Source organism: Ursus americanus, chromosome 34 (genome assembly GCF_024610735.1).
Source record: "Ursus americanus isolate L20-20 chromosome 34, mUrsAme1.1.p, whole genome shotgun sequence".
Taxonomy (NCBI): Eukaryota; Metazoa; Chordata; class Mammalia; order Carnivora; family Ursidae; genus Ursus; species Ursus americanus.
In genome coordinates, this window is record NC_142160.1 from 11,158,778 (window position 1) to 11,180,974 (window position 22,197).

Below are 22,197 nucleotides of genomic sequence, written 5' to 3' on the forward strand. Positions count from 1 at the left end.
CTGTGCTGAGTCTTAGCCCTATGGCCCAGAACATGACCAACTGTGATGAATGTCAGGTGGACTTCAAAAGCTGCATTCTTCAGTTGTTGGGAACAGTGTTCTATCAATTGTCAATGAGGTCAATTATGTTGGTTAAGGGTACGGTTCAAATCTTATATGTATTTGATTTTTCCTTGTCTATTTGTCCTAAAATTTACTAAGAGAGGTGTGTTAAAATCTCCAACTGCTACTGTGGATTTGTCTGTGTCTCCTTTTGGCTCTGTCAATCTTTGCTTTATCTATTTTATATCTATGTTATAAGGTACCTATGTATTTAAGGCGCTTATGTCTCCCTGTTGAATTGATCTTTTTATTTTTCTTCATCTTTAGTAATAATTCTTGCTTTAAACTTGTGTAATATTAATATGGCCTATTCCTAACTAGAAATATCAGTAATATTCCCTCCTTTACTCATAAGTAGAAGCTAGTACAGTTGATTTGAAAAAAAGAGAGAGAGAGAGACTGCAGGCTGATTGTCTAAAATTGAATCCTGGCTCTCCCTCCCACTAGTTGTGTGACTTGGCGCAAGCCGCTTACTACCTCTGTGCCTCAGTTTCCTCATCTGTAAAATGAGGATAAAAACAGGGCTGTTTTGAGGATAAAATAAATGTATGCAAAGCTCTTAGAACAGTGCCTGGTGCATTATGCACACTACATTTGTTTGTTATACGATTAAAATCTGCCTAGGTCAGGGGCGCCTGGGTAGCGCAGGCGTTAAGCGTCTGCCTTCGGCTCAGGGCATGATCCCGGTGTTCCGGGATTGAGTCCCACATTGGGCTCCTCCACTACGAGCCTGCTTCTTCCTCTCCCACTCCCCTGCTGTGTTCCCTCTCTTACTGGCTGTCTGTCACATAAATAAATAAAATCTTTAAAAAAAAATCTACCTAGGTCAGAAAGCAATTTCTTGGCTTGGGGTAAGGCTTGCTAGACACACACAGATCTTGTACGAATAATGGTGAGTCAATGGCCAAACCACGAACGCTGTTGTGGTGATGAGGGTGGGTGGAAGATCGTCTGCTCTCTCACACTCCTTGGTACTCACCTGTGGAAAAGCCCTTTTGCTCCCAGCAGCACACCTCTATTTCATGAATGAGTCAAATGTGTTGTCTGTTCTACCTCACTGTGGAGAAACTGGATGAGTCAGCGATCCAAACACCACGTACTTAATCTCTGGTATAGCCAGGAAACTAGAGCAGCCCTGCTCCCACACAGCCACCCCAGGGCTCTTACTGGTGGTCATGAATCCATGGTGAACAGTCTGCTCTGGAAAGGTCAGAAGACAGCAAGTGCAAGGGGTATTGTAACTGTGGCACGTGATGGTGGAAATGTGTCTGCGTCTGAGGAGTGGCCCCATGCCAATGCTACACCACGCAGATTCCTATGTGGAATCCGAGAGTCCTGCTGGGGGTGTTCTCATCTGTATCAGCTCTAATCCTCATGATATAAATGACTGTTCTGAGATCCTGCTGTGTGTGTGTGTGTTTTCTACCACCTCCCCTGAAATTATCTGCCAGGAATGTAAGAATTTCTAACATTTTTGATACCAAGACCTATCAGCTATTGGTCAAAATTCTTCACTCTAAGGAACAGTGATCTGAAAGGGTCCTCTCAAAGGAAAATAAGACCACTACAATGGAATGACCAACTTCTGGTTTTTTTTTCACTGGCATGAGTGATGAGGAAAGAACTGAAAAGGCAAACTGAATTCCATGAAGGGCATTCTGAAGTAATATTGATGGAGTTAAAGTAAAACATCTTTTCAACGACATAGGATCTTCGGGTGCCCTGCAACTAATTATAATTTAAAATTTACACTTGACGTTGGGAAGGGGTGGGATCTGGAATGAGAAATTGAAGTAGCAGAGAAGCCCAGGAGAAATGTAAGGCCAGCATTAAAATCTGCGTGCTTTGTGGGGCTGATTACGGCTTGTCCCCCAGCAGGCTGCGGGGCAAAGGACACAGACTGTGGCACTATTGTCCACCCATTCACTCTGCACTGTGTACTGAGCGCTTACTGCTAATCCTCTCTAGGTTAGTCATGCTAGGGAACCTTCTGACGATTCCAGCTTTCCTTTCCCCAGCTGACATTTACGGAGCCCTTGCTCTGAGCCAGTGTCCTTCTAAGTCGTTCACGTGTATAGCAATGTGAAAGCTTACAGTAACCCTGTGAGGTAGGCACTACAGTATTCTCCTCTTGCAGAAGTGGAAACTGAGGCACAGAGAGACTAATTAACTGGCTCAAGGTCACACAGCTGTGAAGAGGCAGAATAGAGATTTGAACCCTGGAAGTCTCACTCTAAACCGCTAGTTGTGCAACTTAGGCAAGTTTCTCGTTTATAAACTTCCCAGTTTGTCTGTAAATAGGGTTAATAATACCTACCTCACAGGATTCCCCACCCCCTCTGTTTTGAGGAGTAAATAAGTTCGTGTATGTGAAGGACCTGCTGTAAGTGTTCATATCCTCTTAATCACAGACTTCTTCGAGTCAGATGGGAATCATGTAGCTTATACAAAGCCTCAATGATAGAGATTTTAATTTTACAATTAAGTCCTGATTTTTGATATTTCAAGAAAACCTTTCCATAAAAGAATAGAAAAATCTGATCTTTTGGGACAAGCTAGTAAAGACAAATATGAGAATGTCTGATAATGAATGCTCCTTACACAAATGCATAGACCAAAAAACATCCAACACCATTTGTGAGCTAACCGCACGAGCTTCACAAATGTGGGAAGAATGGAGACACATACGCCATACTCCGCGTGGACACGAAGCAGTTTCCAGGGCTCAAGCAGAGCTCAGCTGGTGAGCCCCGCTTCTGGCCACAGAGCAGAACATGCAGCGGGCATGAGGGTGGGATGAAGCATGGGGATGTAGTGGAGAGATAGGAAGACGAGGGACCTAGCCGCCCTGGCTTCGGGTTTGGTTCGCTAGGTAGGGTTAAGGCATGGTTCCCACGCTGTAGGCGGCGTGGGGTGTCTCTACCTACGGTGCTGTAGTTACTGCCATTCTGTAGGGCAGAAGTTTCTCCCAAAACGTGTTCCAGACAATCTTACCACTAGACTCTAGCAGGTATCACACAGTGATAATGTATTCCGTGCTCAAATAATGATGGGGTTTCTGGTTAAACCAACTGAATTAGATCTCCTTAGTACAGGACTTCTCAAAATCTTTAATAGCAAAACATCCATACTGGGAACTATCCAAAAAAGAGATAAATTGTGCAGTGTTTCCTGAGCTAATGCGCCAACAGAACCTTATCAGTGGGAAGCACTCAGCTTGACAGGAGGGAATGCCCCAAGGCAGTCGGAGAAAAGATACCCCATAAGGCAGGGGTGGTCTACGCTTCCCCACTTTGTACTGTATATCAGAACTTCCTGGAGGGCTTACGAAAATACAGATTCCTGGGCCCTTATCCCATTATGAGTTTCTGACGGGGGTGGGCCTGAGAACCTGCATTTCTAGCAAGTTCCCAGGTGGTGCTGATGCCCCCTGTGACGGGATCCCATTCTGAGAACCACCTCTTTAATGCGTTCCTTAGTTGGATGGGGCCTCCTAAAAGGGTATTATGTCTTCTCAAAAATGACCACCCACAAAGGCAGAAAGGGTACATTAGGGAGGGTCCAAAGATGAAAAAAAAATTAAGAAAAATGGCAGATGTCTTCTAATTCTGCTATTGCATTTAGGTCCACCTTATTATATTTTGGCAGATGGAAAAAAACCTTTTAATTTCGGATTCCTCCGCCTGCCTTTTGTTATTGTTACTTAAACACTCTTCTTGGTTCCCTTCCAGACTGCACGTTTCTCAAGGTCAAGGACTGGGTGTTGGGTAGTTTTTATCTCCTGAGATGCCTATCACAAGGGTCTGTAAAGGAACACTTTGCTTCCGGAGCCAAATTCCTTTGTTTTCTTCTCATGTTAAGTAGAAGATTTCTGGCCAAACCACAACTCCAAATTTCCCCACTTGGCAAATAAATCTATAAATCCTTTAAATTAAGAAAACAGTAATTCTTCAAACTCCCAAGTGCAAATCCAATAAGCACCCCAATCAACCAACGGAAGAGAAATTAAAGACGGTTTTGAAAGCAAAGTTTCAGGGGTGGTGTTTGCTCAGAGACAAAGCAGCACAAACAACCATGTCCACGCAGGACTCCCGGTGAGGAAGGGCTCAGCCACGTCCAAGGGGTCAAACAGACCACGTAGGCAGAAGAGAGAAAGAGGGGTGAGACAGGGCCCCCCGCGGGGAATCGGGGAAGGAGGAGGAATCAGAAGCAGGAGGACACCCTTCTGTCTTTGTTCAGATGAGAGCACCAAGGCGGAAATTTACTAATCAGTTTGGGCTGAGGATATTGCTCAATGGATTTCCAAATAAATGCATAAAGCTTTTCCCCTTCCTTCCTGGACAGACACTGTAAAATCTGTAGCTTCCTTCCTCTCTGAATCTTTAGAGAGGTGGCCTGGAGTAACTCATTCCTGAAGGTCAGGCTCTCTTTAGGAAAAAGTGTGGCACCACCTCCCTTCTAGAAAGGTGTCTCCCAGCACGGGCAGGCACCATAGCGCATGCGCCGGGAGACCATCGCGACTGATCCGGATAAATGCTCCGGGCTCCCTGGTGCCCTCTGCAGGAGGTGAAATGTCGGTGCACATCCCTACACAGTGACTTTTTAGGGGGTGCAGAAATAAACCGGGGTTCTAAATACTGTCTCCACCTAGAATTTGAAAAAGCGTCAGTCTGGGTGTAACGTCAAGCAATCTGACGGGCGTTTAAATAGATGTAAAAGGAACTGGAGGCAGGAAATACTTGATGACAGGCAGCAGTTCCTTCAGATGCATAGAAGCACGTTGCAAATGATACTGATAAATGAAATGCAACCATTTAGCTTTACCGCTCTATAATGAATTCCTCACGCTACCATAATTTGCTGTAAAAATAAATATATGTTTTCCAGATGCCTACTCTGCTCTTGGCAGGTCTAAAATGGATTTATAATCAGCCTCATCTTGCTTGTTCTGATCAACACCACCACCTAATTTTTTTGTTCGGATCAACTGTGGAACTTCCAGAGACCCATCCTCTGAAGCTTCAAAGTAAACTTCCTGGTTTTTGATCAGGGAAGCTGGCCTTCAGGAAGGGAAAAGCGTGTGGAACCTCACTGTGGAACTCGGAAGCTGTAATTCACGGCACACTTGGTCCTGGGTGGGTTCTGGCGCTGGGTGGCATAGCCTACCCTGAGCGTGGCTTTCTGTTCTGGGGATGTGCCTGCTCCCTTCCTCGGGGTCACAGAGCAGTGGAAAGACAAAGTATCCGTGGGAGTCATGGGCTACCACAAGGTGCCCAGAATGAAGCCCGGACCTGAACACGTTTGACACCTCAATGGACAGAAGCTAGGAGAAGTCCTCTCAAAGCCTCGGGGGGTCTTCAGTGCTCCGTTGAGGCGGACTGCTGGGGGAGGCACCTGAATGGGCTCTGGCACTGTTTCCTGACAGGGGCAGAGGGGGTGCTCTGGCATTCTGTGGGAGTTAAATCTGCAACCTGTGCCCCCAGCTTGGACAGTATACGGTGGCCAGCAGTCCTGGTTCTGGCCCCCTATTGCCAGTAAAAATACCCCCCCAGACACTGTGGCACCCCGAAGTGCCCCCCACCTGCTTCCTAAAGCTGTTTCTGGAGGTGGTGGTCCCCATCTGTCAGAAAACCAGTGAGTGAAGCATGCCAGGTCCCTGTACTCCCACTGATCCTGGGGATCATTAGCCTGTGTCCAGAGGGGAAGCTGCTTCCTGGTGTCATGGCCTGCAGTGACCTTCCATGGACACTAGCCCCTCACGCAAGTGCATGCCCCGGATAACAGCCTGCAGAGTCTCGGGCAAATGTAAGCTCTTGGTATAAATTCCCGACAGCCCGTTATCCTCACCTCCAGGGCCTTCCCCTGTGTGCCCGTTAAATAAGACCCCCGTGGAGCTTACCAAAACCTTGCTCTTTCTGGTATGAATTGGCCAATACAAACCCAGGAACCGCAAAGTATTCCACTCACAGACCCTCATTAAGACATGTGCCCCACGTTCTATCTCACCCTCTGCCTGCACTCACTTGGCCTTGAGCCCCAGCCTGCGGCCCCCTTGAGGCAGGCTGGCTGCTTCCTTGAGGACCTGTGAATAATAAACATCTCTATTTCCATTTCCCTTGTGCTCTTTTGCTCAACCATCGGGCACCCCGGGGCTCTGCTGAACAAGTATTAACAAAATCGGAACGTGCTCTGTTTGGTAACTGTGGGACATCAGGAGTCACAATTACGTCCCCAGAGACTTTGTTTTTAAAAGTTATTTGCCTGCACAGTACAGTGCCTGGAAAGCAGCTTGCCCTCTCATACAGATTTGTGTGTTCTTGTTTTGAATGCCGTGCCTGGGGCAGGCTCCATTCAGGAGGACTTTGGGGAGATCTAGAGGTATTCACGCCCCCTCTCTAGGATAAAACAGTTAGAAGGAATTAGGCCAAGACTAGATGGGCAGCTCAATGGGAACCTGATATTCCACCAGTAACATTAGTGAGTCTGAAAGACCCAGAAGGTACGAAGGTCAGTTTGACATGCTGTCATGGGGTCGTCCTGCAGGGAGCCACACATCTCTGTGGGTAGGGGTGGGGCTTCCCTCGACAGAAGTGGACCTTCCCACTGTCAGTCTCACTGGCAGAGGCTAATTCTGGGAGAAGACACGGCCGCCGCAGCGGTGGGCCCTGAGGTTCATACACCCTGGATGAAGGGATAGAGTTGGTCCTAGATACCTGGCAGAAGCGGGCGGGCCCCGTCCGCAATCGTGACATTGGTCTGGCCTGTCACTGTGCGGTTGTGAGCTGCTCTCTGGTTTAGACATCCTAATTCCTGAAAGGCCAGCAGTCGTAGCGGCATCACACGCTGCAGCGTGGGCTTGCTGTACTGTGGACAGCTCAGCGGAGAACCAGTGCTGAGCTCCGGAGACAAGGGCCTCTTCCAAGAGGGTGTAAGAGCAGCCAGCCATGTGTGGCCCTCAAAGCCATGGACGGCAGTTCGATGAGGAAGCAATGACAGTGGGCTGGGGGACACTCCGACAGCACCCCAGGGACCTGCACCACGACTGGGCAGCAGGGGGCTCAGTCATCACAGTGAGGGCCTCTTGCTTACATTCCCAGCATGTGAATGACACGGGAGTCAGCCTGGGCGGAAGGGCCAGAGACACTGTCTCTCTGCCCTACACGACCTCTGTGCCTCCTTGCTCCCTGGTTCCGTCAGCCCGCGGGGGCCCCGCACTCCTGGGCACCCACCATCTTACACTCTTCCCTCCTGCTCGGGTCCACCCTGCACATTCGCTGGCTTGATTCATTTCTGCTGGTGCTACGGAGCCGAGGGGAAGGATCACACCTTATAAATGGCTATTTCCCTTCCCTCCTGAGACTGTGAACAGCCTTGTACACTTGAGTAAGTGCTCAAGGAATACTTTTTCCTGGGTGAAGGACCCTAAGTTACTGCCTCGCGCTCATGCTTCTTCCACTTTCCACACGGCCAAACACCAGAAAGGGACCGAGGAACGTGTGCACAAGACAGTATGGAAAAGGGAATGGCTCCTTGAGGGCGAATGTGATTTTGAAGCTGAAGGTGGATATAGCCAAATCTGATGAGTCCTAACCTGTTCCAACTTGCCTGAAATACCTGGTTCTGGGTTTTTCGGTGGTGCTGCTATCCCTGGGGCTCTGGGTAGATTGGCCTTGTGGCCCCAGCCTGGCTGCCCAGTGGTTCCGGGTGCTGGTGGCATTCTAATGGCACGGGACCTGTCCCCGAAGCCCTGCGTCTGTCCAGGATTCCAGGTGGTCCTGGCATCCTGGTGGAGATTCTCGGGCTCTGCATTTCCACGGGTCAAGCTGGTTTTGGCTGGCTCGAGCTAGCTGTGAATGGTTTAAACCAGATGAAAGTAGTTCTTCTTGGATCAAACAGGCTTGCTTTTTAAAAAATCTTGATTAAGCAAATTCCAACAGGCTCTGACTGGCTCAAACGAGTTTAAACTGGGGTAGCCTGGCACTGACTCATTCTGGTTAGATTTGATCCAGTGGTTCCTGGTGCCTGAAGCAAACCAGTTCGATCTAGCTTGAGCAGGATCAGCTGGTTCAAATGCATGAGACCGAGTCTGACCCATGAGGTACCACGAGGATCCCTATGTCCATGGAAATACAGGGATAAAGCTCACACTGGAGATGTAATGCTTAAAATGACATCCTTCCTCATCCTATCAGCTTTCCGAAGTTTATGTTCATATGTGCTTTTCCTTAAGACTGCCGTTAGGAACACCCCACATACACAGTATTGATGCATAAGGACTCCGGCACAAGTTTTTTTCCTGTTTAGAACTGTTGGCAGGTGCACTGTCCCCATCCTCGCTCCCCTGAACTCAGCACTAGATGCAGGAGGCGTGGGGAGACCGCCGAGGACAGCTCAGGCCCCTGCATCCACCCCTCGCAGCCGCTCACCTTGATCCTGCTCACGGCTTCCTGGGCCTGCATCATGCGCACGTTTTTGGAGGGAGTTTTGTCTGACAGCAGCTGGGTGGAGCCCAGGTAATTGGCAGCAAAAATGATCCCATCGATCAAGTCCTCGGGGTCACAGGGTCCGGGAACTGTAACACACAAAGCCAGGGCGGTGAGCGAAGCCACCCTGGGGTACGGCCCGAGCAGAGCCCCGACCACGTAGCACCCTCCCCGCTGCTCGGCGCCAGCCCGGGCGGCCCCGTGCCGACGCCCTGCCAAGTCTGAGGCATCTCCCTGCGTCTGCCTTCACTCACCCCTCGCTTTCAAAGGGAAGGAACAATTTCTTCTTAATCCACGTCGCCCAGGCCATTTACTGTGAGAAGTGATGTGTTTATTTAAATATGAAACGTAAAGTCAGTGACAAAGGATGCTGTTTCTCCTGTTAGACTCCTGTGAGAGCTCTTTGGGGACAAAGACCACGTCATGTTCCTCTTTGGTTCTCGTGTCTAATCTGTGTCTGTCACCCAGTGGGTGTCAAATAAATGGGTACCAGACATGTGCTAGGGGAGCAGGGAGGATGCTTTATTAGAGAACCTCATATTATAACCGTTCCTTCACCTGCCACCATCTGCCTCTCTCTCTTCCCGTTGTAGCCATAATGGGGAAACCAAACTTGATAAATCAGAAAAGGGAGTATTTGCTTCAGAATGTCCGGATTCCTTCCATGACCTCTGACCCCAATTCTGCAGGGCAGACGACATTACCCCAAAGCCAGAGCCTCCTGCTGCCGACCTTGCTGACGTACAGGCTCTCGTGTTCCCGGCATGCATCCACATACAGATCAATTCCGAGGAAAGTCAGAATTTTCTGTTCTCAACTGACCAGCCTTTGAAATCAAACCTTACTTTTAAAATATTTAAAATGGGGGCTGATTCTGACCGTAATCATCTACAAACCGTACTTGAAATTAAAACATGTCTGGGACTAATACATAACTTTATAACAGATGCACCAAGAAAGGCTTTTAATTCTACAATGAAAACATATGTATTTTCTTTGGCTTGACTGCCGTATTTGGGGAGATTAAAATATACGTTTTAACCTACTGTTCAAACCTCAGGCTCTTAAATTAGATAACTGGAAATGGAAACAATTTGCTTTTTCCTTTTGGAAGGCTAATCTGAAATGATTTTTATTTTTATCCCCCAACATCTAGCTCATCTTGAGTTTAACCAGCTGCTTCCCATGATAAGCTACTTATCAGGGTACAATCTTAAAATAATCTGATCATTTCTCTAAAGCCAAGGTGGTGGTTGAAACAAAGAAATTAACAGTGTTTTAGGAAAGGTCTTCACAAAACATCCGTGTAGTGAATAAATAAGGAAACCTGTTATTTGCCTTTTTCTAGATCTTTTCGAGAAACGTTTCTGGACAGTGAGTGGTACGCAGTCAACCTGCCTATGGGCCCATAATTCACCTTCTCAACAGTCACACGCTTCCTGCCCTGAAACTTTCCTAGAGGTGAAAAGGATTTAGGGTATGTCCAAAAGACGGTTTTGGATGTAGAGCAGGGAAGTGCTTCTAGCCAAAATAATACATGGACAGGTTTGCACCCATATTGCACTTTGTAAAAAGTAAAAGATTATCAGTCTCTTATCATAAATTCCTGCGATGGGTTTACAGTGTTACTTAAACATAATCCTTTTTGCCCAACCAGGCACTGAGGAAAAAAGATCTCCTCTGGGATAGTAACTTTTAAAAACCTTCCATTTGTTTTGTGAAAACAACGAATCTTCAAAGAAAAATAAGAATTAATGACATACTTCTCTCTGGGCCTTCCGGTATTGTATATTCATCTCTGGGTTGGCTCTATTCCCTGAAAAGGGTCCGTCTTCAACCATCATAAGTGTGGCTATGCAGACAGGGGTAAGAGCAATCCAAATAATATTTAAACGACTGCATAAATGTCAACCAGACGAGAGACAGAAATACTGGACCTAAATACGCTATACGTTTGAGATACGCTCTTATGCCGTTTATCCTCCAGGGAAATTGATCATAATCACTGCCACCAGATCACACCTGGGGGAAAAAGCCCTAAGTCCATAACTTCATTGTAATGTATGTTTTAAAAGTTAAAAAATTGAACATTATAATGGTCCTAAGTCAAAGAACTGCAGTTTCTTTTTGGCATCTGAGAACGTGTGTTTCCTTCCGGGGAGGCCTCTGTGTTGCTCTGCGGGTGAACAAGCACACACGTGTCATCGTCACACTCACGTGAATGCTGAGCCTGGAGGAATGACTGTGAAGAATGGAGTTTCCAAACTCCCGGAACTCCCCGAGGAGTACTCGCGGAATTCTGGAGCCTTGCAAAAGTGGCACAAATAATTTACAGGTCACTCAAGGGAGAGACCTGAGTAACTGAACCAAACCTATGCGCCTGACCTAAGCTTCAGGACTGCGGGGTCAGGAAGGTGTGCGAATCCAGGTGATTCACTCTCAGGCAGTGGGCACCAACTGTTCATGCACAGGATCCAAGGGCCAGACAGAGCCTCAAAGTGGTGTCTGGGTATTCTCTCATCTCCAGAAAATTCTCTTTCAAGGAAATGACCATCTACCCTGCCTGAAAAACCATCTACCACCCTCCCTGGCAGAGGATTGGTGGCACCCTTAGCTAAAGAGTGCCTTTGCGTGGGTGAAGAATAGGTACTCCATTTGTGTGGCCTGATCTCAAGCTGGGGTGCCTAGCATGGGCTAAGTTCTGGCCCCACTAGACCTCCTGACTGCGTGCTCTTGAATAGTGAATAACCTGCACAACCATATGTGGCCACCTTGCACAGAATACTATTTACCAGGAGAGCTGTGGCATCAGACTGTCAGCTCACAGCCTGGCACTGATACTAGCTAACTGTGCCATCTCGGGAAAGTTGCCTACCTCGTCTTGGGTAAGAACGCCTCAGTTCTCTCCTGCGTAACACAAGGATAGTAAGCCCACTTCACAAGACAGATGTGAGGATTCAATCAGTTATTATATGCAGAGTGTGTATCTGGCACAGAGTAAAAGCTTGATAAATGTTATTATGCTTAACTCATCCAAGCAAGAGATGGGAATGATTGGGAAGGTCATTTTTCCCCCTAAATTAAGAGGGCCAAAATGTCTCCCTTAAAGTTCATTCCCACTTGAATGGTCCTTGATGGATATTAAGAGGTGTACTGGAGTGGAGATAAGGAGTCTTGAGTTCAGATGTCATATGACCGTCTCTAAGCTGGGAACAGCCCCTAGCCTCCCTGCAAGCTCAGGTCCTCATGGACAGAAGCAGCAAAGGTGAGGGGAGGATCTTTGACAGGCTCACGGCTATTGTTCTTTTAGTCTAAGATTCTAAGACTGTTAAGACTGTGAGTGACTGACTTTGTGGTCTTTCTTCCCCACTAGGGTCTTATAGCCCAGTGCTTCAAATACCCAAAATGCTAGGAGATTCATGCATGACTCAATACTCAATTACTTCCTTATCAGCTCTTACCTTCGACGTAGGTGGGGAATGAAGCCAAGCTTTTTCTTGACTGTAATCAAGACAAAGAGGTTTCAAAAAGGGCAAAGCGTGATGAAAAATGCATTAACAGCTTTATCCACGCAAACATGAAAAATAAATAGATCACCAATGACAGATATTAACCAGGTGTCAACCATTTTTGATCAAGAAAAGCGTGAATAAACATACACATTTCTTATTAAAGGTTACCCAAAGCCCAGAACATCTATTCATATTTTAGTTAATCTGAAAACCTTACATTCTACAATCAGAGAGATGTCCATCACCTTAAAAAATATCCCACAGACCAAAATCCATAATCAATACAAAGCAATACAAAGGGCTCAATTTATATTCTTAATAATCTGGGTTTCTAAGTGAAAAACTCCTGAATTAGTAAAAGCACCAACAATATGATTATATGTTGAAATCAAGGATTCCCTTGGAGAATTTTATTTCCCTTGAGGTCTTTGATTCAGTAACCTCTCACGGTGTTAAAAATGTTTGCTAGAGTTTTCCTCTCCTCCTTTCTCCTCTTACTGGTTTAAAAATTCCATCATGTAAGTAATTATTATGTGTTACCTTAAAATAAGAACACGATAAACACAGAAGTGAACTGAAAACCCTGGAATTTCTTATACTAAGTAATACCTCATAGCAAGGGTCAATCTTCCAACAGCACAGTTGGAAGTGGTCATGATCGGCTAGAGACCTTCTAGAACCTTGCCCGGATGGTGGTTTAAATGCCAGCTCTCAGAGGAAGAATACTTACCATTCGGTTCCTTCCCTAAGTGAATGGCCTAGCGAGAACTCTGAGTGGCCTAACAGTAGGACATTCATTGCTGCTTTAGCCAGTCATAGAATTTGTAATGGATCTGTCTGGGGCGGGGTGATGTGAGCGTTGCAGGGGAGTGGGGAGCTAATGACAAAGACAAGAGTCCTTCAAATGAGCAAAAAGGAAGGTTTGCATGGCCCAGGGTTATCCTCAAAAAGCGTAAAGATTTACACTGCTAAGAATTTAGCAGGTATTGGGGAGCCTGGGTGGCTCAGTCAGTTAAGCGTCTGCCTTCAGCTCAGGTCTTGACCTTGGGGGTCCTGGGATCGAGCCCCATGTCAGGCTCCCTGCTCGTCAGGGAGTCTGCCTCTCCCTCTCCCTCTGCCTGCCCCTCCCCCTGCTTGTGCTCTTTCTGTCAAATAAATGAATAAATAAATCTTAAAAAAAATCTAGCGGGTAATAAATCGTCATGTAAATATGTACCTTCTAGGAAAAGGGTATCTAGTACAGCATAGGTGCTCAACAGGTTGACCTGGGTTGATGGTAAACTCTGGGGTGCCTGGTGGCTGGAGGAGTTAAGGCCTGAAAGAGGTCTGGGACATCACAGGAACAGCTGCATCTCGTAGTACCTTGTACAGTGCTCTTCACGTGGAAGATGAGGACAGCAAAGGGAGGACTAACCACGTGATACTTGCACAACATTCTAAAAATAGTAGTGTTAACTGTTATGTATAAAAAAGCACCAGAGGCAAAGACACCCAGGTTTAAGAATCTCACTCAATTCAGGACAATGACAAGAATTCAACACTAATCACACAATATACCATGCAAGGAAAGCTGGCAGGAAACCTGCCAGGATGTGCTTGCTGGGATGCAATGGTTCGTTACCCCAAGATGCTGGGTTATTTCAGGAGGGATTACCTTTAAGGAAACTGAAGGCACAAGTCCACTGGGAATGAACGATCATTGGCTGCTAATGCATTACGGAAAAATGCACACCAAGCTAAGCTATGTGCACAGGAGGAAAGAGAACTCCAATTTCCACAGCACTTGACATTTGTTTTACTTTCCAAGTGAGAAGACAGGCCCAGATCTAATTCTGGTTAAAAACAAACAAACAAAAATCCCTGACTTCATGGTATGCAGATGAAAGCTCGTTTCTTCATAAAGACCGAAGACTTCAAAATTATCATTCCCCACACCTCCCTTGGCCTTGCCCTCAGCAGCGAGGGGCCTGGGGTAGTGAGGGTTTACTTTGTTTCGTCAAAATGGGTTAGCCTCCAGGTACACCCAAGAAGCCAATTCAGATTTTCTTGGGCTATTAGGAAAGTTTTCTGAATGCTAATCTCAAGGACAGTCCCCAGATTTTAGCAGAAGCTTCAAAAGAATTACTTTAGTCTGTAGTTCTAAAAGCTGCCGTTTTATTTGGAGTCACAACGGAGGGTATTTGGTACATTTACTTATTCTCTATTCATAAGCTCATGACTGGCTTTCTTTAGTCTCTGGGGTAGTAAGTGGGTTTTTTTTTTTTTTTAAAGAAGAGTTTTGAGAAATGAAAGAATCTCTAATTATTGCACACAAAGAGGATTTTCATCATTATTTCTAAGGATATGCAGAAACATGTGCCAAGTCCTGTAGGAACTGAGAAACTAACAAATTTGCCTTATTATATCTGATGAATAATCAAATGCTGAATATCTGGATGTCTGATGAGCCCTCTGTTTTCTCACATGTGGACAGAGATGAACATGAGTTGAGCCTTAACATTCAAGAATTAAGAAAGCCACATTCAAGAAGGTAAAAGGCCAGAATCTTTGGGATTTTCCAGGAGGTCACACTGAACCATGTGCAGAGGCTGGAGGTCTGACAACTGGAAGAAAGACCTACAAGCTGGCTCATCTGTGCAGCATGTGGCCTGCAGGCACTTTTCACCGCAAGGGCAGCAGCTCTGGTTTCAAATCCTGGCCTGACCACCTGTGGGCTCTGGACCTCAGGTAAGTTCCTGAACCTCTCTGCTTCCTCAGCAAGAAATGAGGACCGCGATTCCTACCTTACAGAATTATTTTAAGGATTAAATGAGATACTACCTGTGATTTGCTTGGACCGATGCCTGAACGCATCAACACTCAAGAAATGGAAACTCTCATTGCTGTTATTATCACTGTGGCCTTGATTCTTTTCTTCCAGCTTTTGGTTCTCACCGATCCCTGTACTAAGAATAAAGTATAAGGCAAAGCTGAGGGATCTGGGGTCAGCAGAAACAGTGACCTTGTTAGTCCTGTTCCTGTGACTTAGGGTCTGAGGACAAGACCAGAGGAGGACAAAGTATATGTCAAATTTGAATTCTAATGTTGGTGTCATTTCCGAGAAGGTCTCCTTATGTTTGTTTAATATAAACAGATTATTAAAAAATATACTTCTCCCTGCATGAATAGTTAATGGCAAACGGATGTATATTCAATGATAGTTTAAGGGTGTATTTTAATGAAGACTCCCTTTAGAAGTGATCTGTCACTCAGGGTAATATGGAGATTGCTTTCTTCTGCTGCATTTAACACGATATTATTAACGAAAGGAGGGAAAATGAGACCATCATCCGTTATGTGGTGCACCTCTTTCGTGCACACCCTCACCACTGACTAGGCAAAATCTATATGTAGAGTGAGTTGAACCCACATGTAGACTCTGGCGCAGACCAATACTTGCTGACCCTGGTTTATAACTAGCTGGGGGTGGCATTTGCTGGGGGTAAAAAGACAACAGTGTAGGCAAAGGCAGTGGGTTCCCTGTGGGAAGAGCACCTGTCCTTTCCCAGCCCCAGAAACCTCAGCGGGAGCAGGCAACATTTTCTCAATTAAATATTCTCTGCTGGGGCTCAGGCTGGCCTCCATTGGTAGGGTGACCATATGACTCACTGTCCAACAGGGACGCTTTAGGGCTGGACTGTCTAGTTGTCTTTAGCCACATGTGACTCTTCAGTTAAAATGGAATAAAACGCAGAATTCAGTTCCTCAGTCCCAGCAGCCACATTTCAAGAGCTTGCTAGGCACCTGTGGCTGGTGAGCCCCAAACAGGACAGCGCAGAAGCAGAACGTTTTCATCCCCGCAGCACATTCTCTGGGACAGCCCAGCTTTACAATGGTGTGTTCCCTGGGTACACTGCTTGTACAACAGGTGTGAACTGGAACCACCCCACATGAACCAGGACAAGGGGTCACCCAGGTGTCATGAAAGGTATTTCACTTGGGCCTGAAATAAATGGGTATTTAAGAAACCAGCCCACTTCCCAAACCACATTGCAACCTCGTTTCGGAGGCTCGTCACGCCATGAGGAAGGATGTTGCTACACAGAGTTCTTAATATTCCATTTCCAGCATGGTCGAGAACTTTCTGGAATGACTGGAAATGCTCCATCATCTTCCCTGTCCCATACAACAGCCACCCATTACACGTGGCCCCTGAGCCCCTGAACGGTGGCTGGTGTGCCCGAGGAGGTGAATTTCCATTTTATTTATTAATCAAGGTAGACACCGGTGGCCAGTGGCTATCACACTGGATGGCGCGGCTCCCGTCACCGAACTCCGTGCTCGAGAGGAGACATTCGAATTTCTCCCCCTGGTGGTGCTGGTGGGGGGAGTTTGGGGGATTTGTGTGGGAAGCTGAAGAAAACTCACACCAGAAGAGGAACAAAACAACACAGGCTGGTGGCTTCAGAAACAAAACGGCTCCCTACCTCTTTATTCGAGGAGGCCTCCGCGGGGTCCCCGGGGTGGAGGGGTGTGCTCGAAGATTCCGCGCCCAGCGGGGAGGAGCTGCCAGGAGACGGAGACTGGAACACAGCAAGGGAAGGACACAGTGAGAATCTGAGGGCTCGCGAACACCCGGCGGCGGTGGGAAGGGGCAGGGTCGAGAGGAGAAGGCCCAACACAACGAACAACCACTTCTGTGGTGAGAAAACTTCCTTGCAAGAGGAGACACCCACAGTCCATAAAAGGCCTGGCTTTTTCGAGCTTTCTTTTAAATTCCCGCCATGTTTGCAAAGGAATCCTTGAAAGCTCAGCCATTCTTTTCCTCCTTAGGCCAAGTGTTTAAACACAGCAAAAGCTGAGTATCGAACTTAGGGTCCTGAATGCATAAAGCTAATGGGGAGACACCAAGATCTGTGGTTTTTAAAATTCTTCTCACCGACAAAGGCTTTGCGTACTCAGTGTCTTGTAAAATCACCTGCCCGAGATTCCCTGATTGGAAACGTAAAAATGAGAACAGGTACGTTCAAAGAGGCTGCTGGGACTGATGACCAGAAACCACACCACTTGTATTTCTCTAGTCCAGATTTCCAGCATTTTTTTTTTCTGATTTAATCCATAGGCCATTGAAAATTCAGAGAAATGTCAGCATCTAAAAAATATGACCTTGGCTGCTCTTGACACAGTTCGAAAGTCCTTTACTAAATGCTATGTTTGGAAACAGTTGCGGGGCGTGTGGTCCCCGTCGGGTGTGGTACCGCCTCCGGTGCGGCCCAGGCGGGCCTTGCTAAAGGAACAGCAAGCCCCAGGCCGGGCCCGACACAGCACGGGCTCCGTAAATACCCGCCGGATGAACGGCCAACGTGAGCGAGCAGGCACAAGGATGGGACTGGGACGGGCGCTGGAAACCCCCCCAGCCGATCCCCAAACACTTCTGCATGCTCCCCAAATCCTGAAAGATGAAGGGCATCTGCAGGCGAGCCGCAGGGCTGCTTAAGGATTCTGTAGCGACGGTCCTGTGAGAGCAAGCACGCACGGCCTCGCCGTTTGTTGGTGAAATCTGACGGAAGGCCTAAAACAGAACCCGCATGAGCATCTGTTCTCAGAGCAAGGGCGGCGATGTGAGGGCGCTCCGTCCTGGGCCAAGGAAGGAGAATAACACCTGTAACGGCTGGATCTGTTTCTGATCTCTCGCAGCCGGTCCCCGTGGGAAGGCTGAGGGACAGACTTCAGCCGAGTACCTCCGCAGGGAAAGGCAGAATGTTCCAGGAGCTCAGTCGTGCTGAGTGGGGGAGGGGGGCACGTTCATATGCAGTGGGGCCTCACGGAGCATTACGTGAAATCATAAAAAACATAAATTTTTTTCAGAAAGTCTGAATTACAGGAAAGCACAGGGGGCATGAAATGAACTGAACGATGATGAGGAGAAACATGGTTTTATTCACAGAGACGCTGCACGGTCCTGACCTATTCCTGTCAGGCCTGGATTTGTTTTCTGTGAGCCCCTGTATCTGATTCTGGGCAGGAAGGTGAGGACCAACGAGCCTCTTAATCATTCACATGCAGAAATCGGCCCTTCCACCATAAAGCCAAGAGGATGAGTGCAGGGTAAGAGCAGACATAAGGGACCCCCGAGCCCCACAGCCCCTGGATGCAAAAGAACAGCCCTGTGTTCCTTTAAAAAAACAAAAACCAAAACCACACACAGAATGTTTCACTTGGCACCCAAGAGCATTGAGGAGTATGGCTGAGTTAGCTCTGTTTGGACTACTCAAAACGAATGTAGTGAAGTCCATGAGAGTTTAGTGCCTTTAAATTTCCCGCTTTTTCAGATTTGAAGAGCTTCCTTAGATGTTTCCATCTCTCCATTTTTTCCCCAAGTCATGTCTCTGTTGCAAGGATTTTAAGGGTCTGGTCTCTGGGAAGCAAGGACAGCTGGTTTTTCTTTAATTGCTCGGTTTGAGGGCTGTGTAACACCTTCATTAAAAAAAAAAAAGAAGAAGAATTGGGGCGCCTGGGTGGCACAGCGGTTAAGCGCCTGCCTTCGGCTCAGGGTGTGATCCCGGCGTTATGGGATCGAGCCCCACATCAGGCTCCTCCGCTATGAGCCTGCTTCTTCCCCTCCCACTCCCCCTGCTTGTGTTCCCTCTCTCACTGGCTGTCTCTATCTCTGTCGAATAAATAAATAAAATCTTTAAAAAAAAAAAAAAAGAAGAAAAAAGAAAAGAAAAAAACCTTCAAAAGTGCTCAACCGTTCCTATTTCCTTATCTAACCATTTTCTGTCGCGAATCTAAATTCTAAAAACTGCTTCTCTGCAACGCTGTGAACATCGGATCCTCTCGGGACGATGTGGGAAGGCAGGCTACCAGACAGCAGGCTGTGACAACAAAGAGGCAGGGCAGACTCCACAGTGAGGCTGAGTGACCAGTGCCGGGTGCCTGCCAGGCAGCCCCGGAGAGGAGGGACCCACAGTGCCCTCCATCAGGGACCACATCCCCGCAATCCTCCCTGCTCTAGCCTTCTGCATGCGAACGAGCTCATTCACTTCTCCTTCCACTTGCATGCATGTGCTGTTACTGCCCTCCATCTAGAGAGTTCTCCCACATTCTTGCCCACCTTCAGTGTGAACTCGAAAGCACGCATTGGCTGAAGCTTTCTTGGACTCTGCTCACGGTACTTTTCTCCACTGATGGCTTGTGTCAGGTTTCGTGATTATCGGTTTAGGTGTGTGCTCCCCTCCCCCTTGAACTCTTGGGCAGGGATCTTGCCTTAATCATTTTGGAACCCAAGTGCCTGGCCGTGGGTCTCATAAACAGCAGGTGCTCAGGAAACCTTTGCTGAATAAATGATTTCAGGGTCGTTTCTAGCTTTATCATGTTTTCCAATGTCCAACCCACGGAGAGCAGATCAGCCACGGATCTCTTTCATTATTGTTTAGTGGTCAACGGTAAGCCCTTTTCTGATAGCACTCTCATGCTCTTATGTGTGGAATGTTAAATCTGCATTTTGAATTAGAAGAAAAGGGCCTTTGCCTGTGTAGATCTGACCTGAGCTCCAGCAAAGCTCTTCTGAAGCTGAAAGCTGTCTCCACAGGACAGAGGACCGCACCTGTGGAAGCCTAGCTCTCCCCACCCCACTGCTGACAAAGTCAAGGTGGACAAACACCTTTGGAGCAGACACCGCCCCCATGGCCCTGAAACAAAGGCATTAGTATTGACGCATCTCCAATGTCTGCTTTAAAAGCTATTTGCCCCCTTCTCCAGCTTCCACGTCGCCATACTCTCAAAAGTGGAAAGACAACCAGAAATTAGAGAACACTTCCTACTTTCGAAGAGTGTACTAGAGGCAAAGTTTAACCACTAAAATATGATACACAAAGTAAGTTATTACCATGTATTTCTCTGGCTGAAGTCTCATCATGCCTGCTGGATCAGTGGCTGGATATTCAATTTTAAACCAACGAGACCAAGGATGGGAAGCAAATGTGGGCTTGGAAATTCACTAAGTGCCACACACAGCATCTAGTAGGAGGCATCTATAATGTCCACAGACAACTCGGTAGCTCCCTGTCCTGGTTAATTACAGGAGGTCTTCTCGAGCTGCTTGTCCTCTGTAGACTGTGCTCTAGCAGAGTCTCCACAACTACGGCCTAAATTTTATTGCCAGAGCTCTGGGGCTCCACTGAGCAGAGCTCTCAGCCAAAAGACTTGGGTTCTTTAACGCCAGGACAGGAGATGGATAGTTCCGTTGTTAGGGCGGAGATGGCCTCAGGATGCAAAAGCATCCAGAGTGAAAGCCGATCACTCATTTTATTTCCACTCGAACCTGTCCTAGGGGCCAACGCTGTACTGCGGGTGGTAGAGGTGACACAAACAGCTCAAGGAACTTTCAGGCCATCCCTGCAGGGAAGAAAAGCAGTGCGCAAATAACTATTATTCATGTATTCCTTCAACAGACATTTCCGTGCCTACCTCTGCTCTGAATACCGGGCCAAGAAACAAGGAGGAAAAAGATGTGGTCCTGTCCTACATGTCCTTCCAGGTGATGGGAGGAGACAGGCATGTGGACGCGGGGCTGTGGCAGGTAGCAGGGATATTCACCCATATGTGGGATTCAGGGCTGGGATGGGGCAATTCGGCAGGAGGGGAGGGGTGTATCAGCAACACTTTATGGGGAAGGTGATACTTCTGCTGAATCCTGAAAACTGTAGTATTCATGGAGCAGGATGGGCTGGGGAGAGGGAAGAAGGTTCTGGAAACAAAGGTAGGGAGCTGGAGCAGCAGAGCTCTGCAGGAAAGCAGGAGATGAGCTGAAGGGCAAGGACGAGTCACTGGAGACCCACTCAATGACAAGCAGCCAGCATCTACTCTCTGCCCAGTGGGCGGGGTTTTCCAGGTGAGTCACTGGCCTGTTGTCCTCAGTGCAGAAGCTCAAACTGGGCACTCAGTGACTATTTCCTCAGCTGAACTAAAGATCGAAAGGATGGAGAGAATGAGTTATCACCTTCTGCTCTTCCCTCAATCCTTTCACCCCTGCCATCTGCATGAAGAGAAGATTACATCCTGGAAAAGTTGATGGGATGGTAACGAGAACACCCTGAAGAACTAAAGGCAAAGGGCCTGCTGGCTCATCCCAAATGGACAGTGTTCTTTTCAGAAAGGCCTAAGGACTGAGCGCAAAGCAGTGACCGGAAGAGACATACAGAGATCTTGAAGGACTTCTGGAGAAATTTTAGTCAAAAGACACAAAAACGTGAGCTCCACCAGGACTGTGCACTCACTTATTTCCCAGGGAAATTCTGACAGCATCTGAGGAGGCCCAGACCTCTGCCTGCGCCCAAGGAGCCCTCAGCTTAGCAGGGGAGACAGACGTACAAACACGCACAGAGGGCCCTCTGAAAGTGGTGGCCACAGAGTCCTTGAAAACAGAAGTCACAATGACACAAAAGCAGTCCCTTCCGAGCTGGCCACTCACGATGTTGGCGTCCACTTTAACAGTCCTCCACCTCCAGCCGTGGCATCTTTCCAGCCCACGTCTCCGTCAGCTGGGCTCTGCTGACTGCTGGGACCATCCGGTGTTGCAAGGCCCAAAGCAAAACAAAACAGAAAACCAGAAACCTGCAAATGCACTGCAGAGTACACGTGCAAAGATTGCAAAAATAAAGAGAAAGCAGGACTTTAGAAAGTTGAAGTAGGCACAGTTGAAGGACTGCTCACACCCACCACGGGTAACTGAAGAGTTGGCGTTACGCCAGTTCTCAATTAAGCAGATGATAAAGCAGAAAGAATGATGATCCGAGAGGTGATTCGAAAGAGTGCGATTGGAATATCAAATCAATTAAGAGAGGCCCTTGTGAAAACTGCATCAGCCCTCAAATGTTTTTGCTCTAACTGTCCTCTTTCTGGTTGGAAGGACCCCTTCTGGTCATGCTGCCGAAGTCACAATGTGACAGAAGAGGGCTATTCTAGTGTATGACTGGATGGTACTTTCTGAAAAAAGTTACAACTCCTCAAATCAATACTTCCTTTCTCTTTTAAAAGCATTCACATCTAGGGCACCTGGGTGGCTCTGGTCATGATCCCGGGGTCCTGGGATCAAGTCCCACATGGAGCTCCCTGCT

The 22,197-nt window shown here is 47.4% G+C and overlaps 1 protein-coding gene across 3 annotated transcripts in view; it reads right to left on the bottom strand.

Moving 5' to 3' along the window:
* Positions 1 to 22,197, bottom strand: part of APBA1 (amyloid beta precursor protein binding family A member 1) — a 202,024-nt gene that overhangs the window by 24,015 nt on the left and 155,812 nt on the right. For all 3 annotated transcript variants that reach the window (XM_087858824.1, XM_045772354.2, XM_087858823.1), the window contains exons 3-5: positions 16,564 to 16,659; positions 12,047 to 12,086; positions 8,529 to 8,674 (exon numbers count right to left, since the gene is read on the bottom strand). In XM_087858824.1, coding sequence (XP_087714950.1) covers positions 8,529 to 8,674; positions 12,047 to 12,086; positions 16,564 to 16,659 — 282 coding nt within the window. The remainder of the gene's footprint in view (positions 1 to 8,528; positions 8,675 to 12,046; positions 12,087 to 16,563; positions 16,660 to 22,197) is intronic.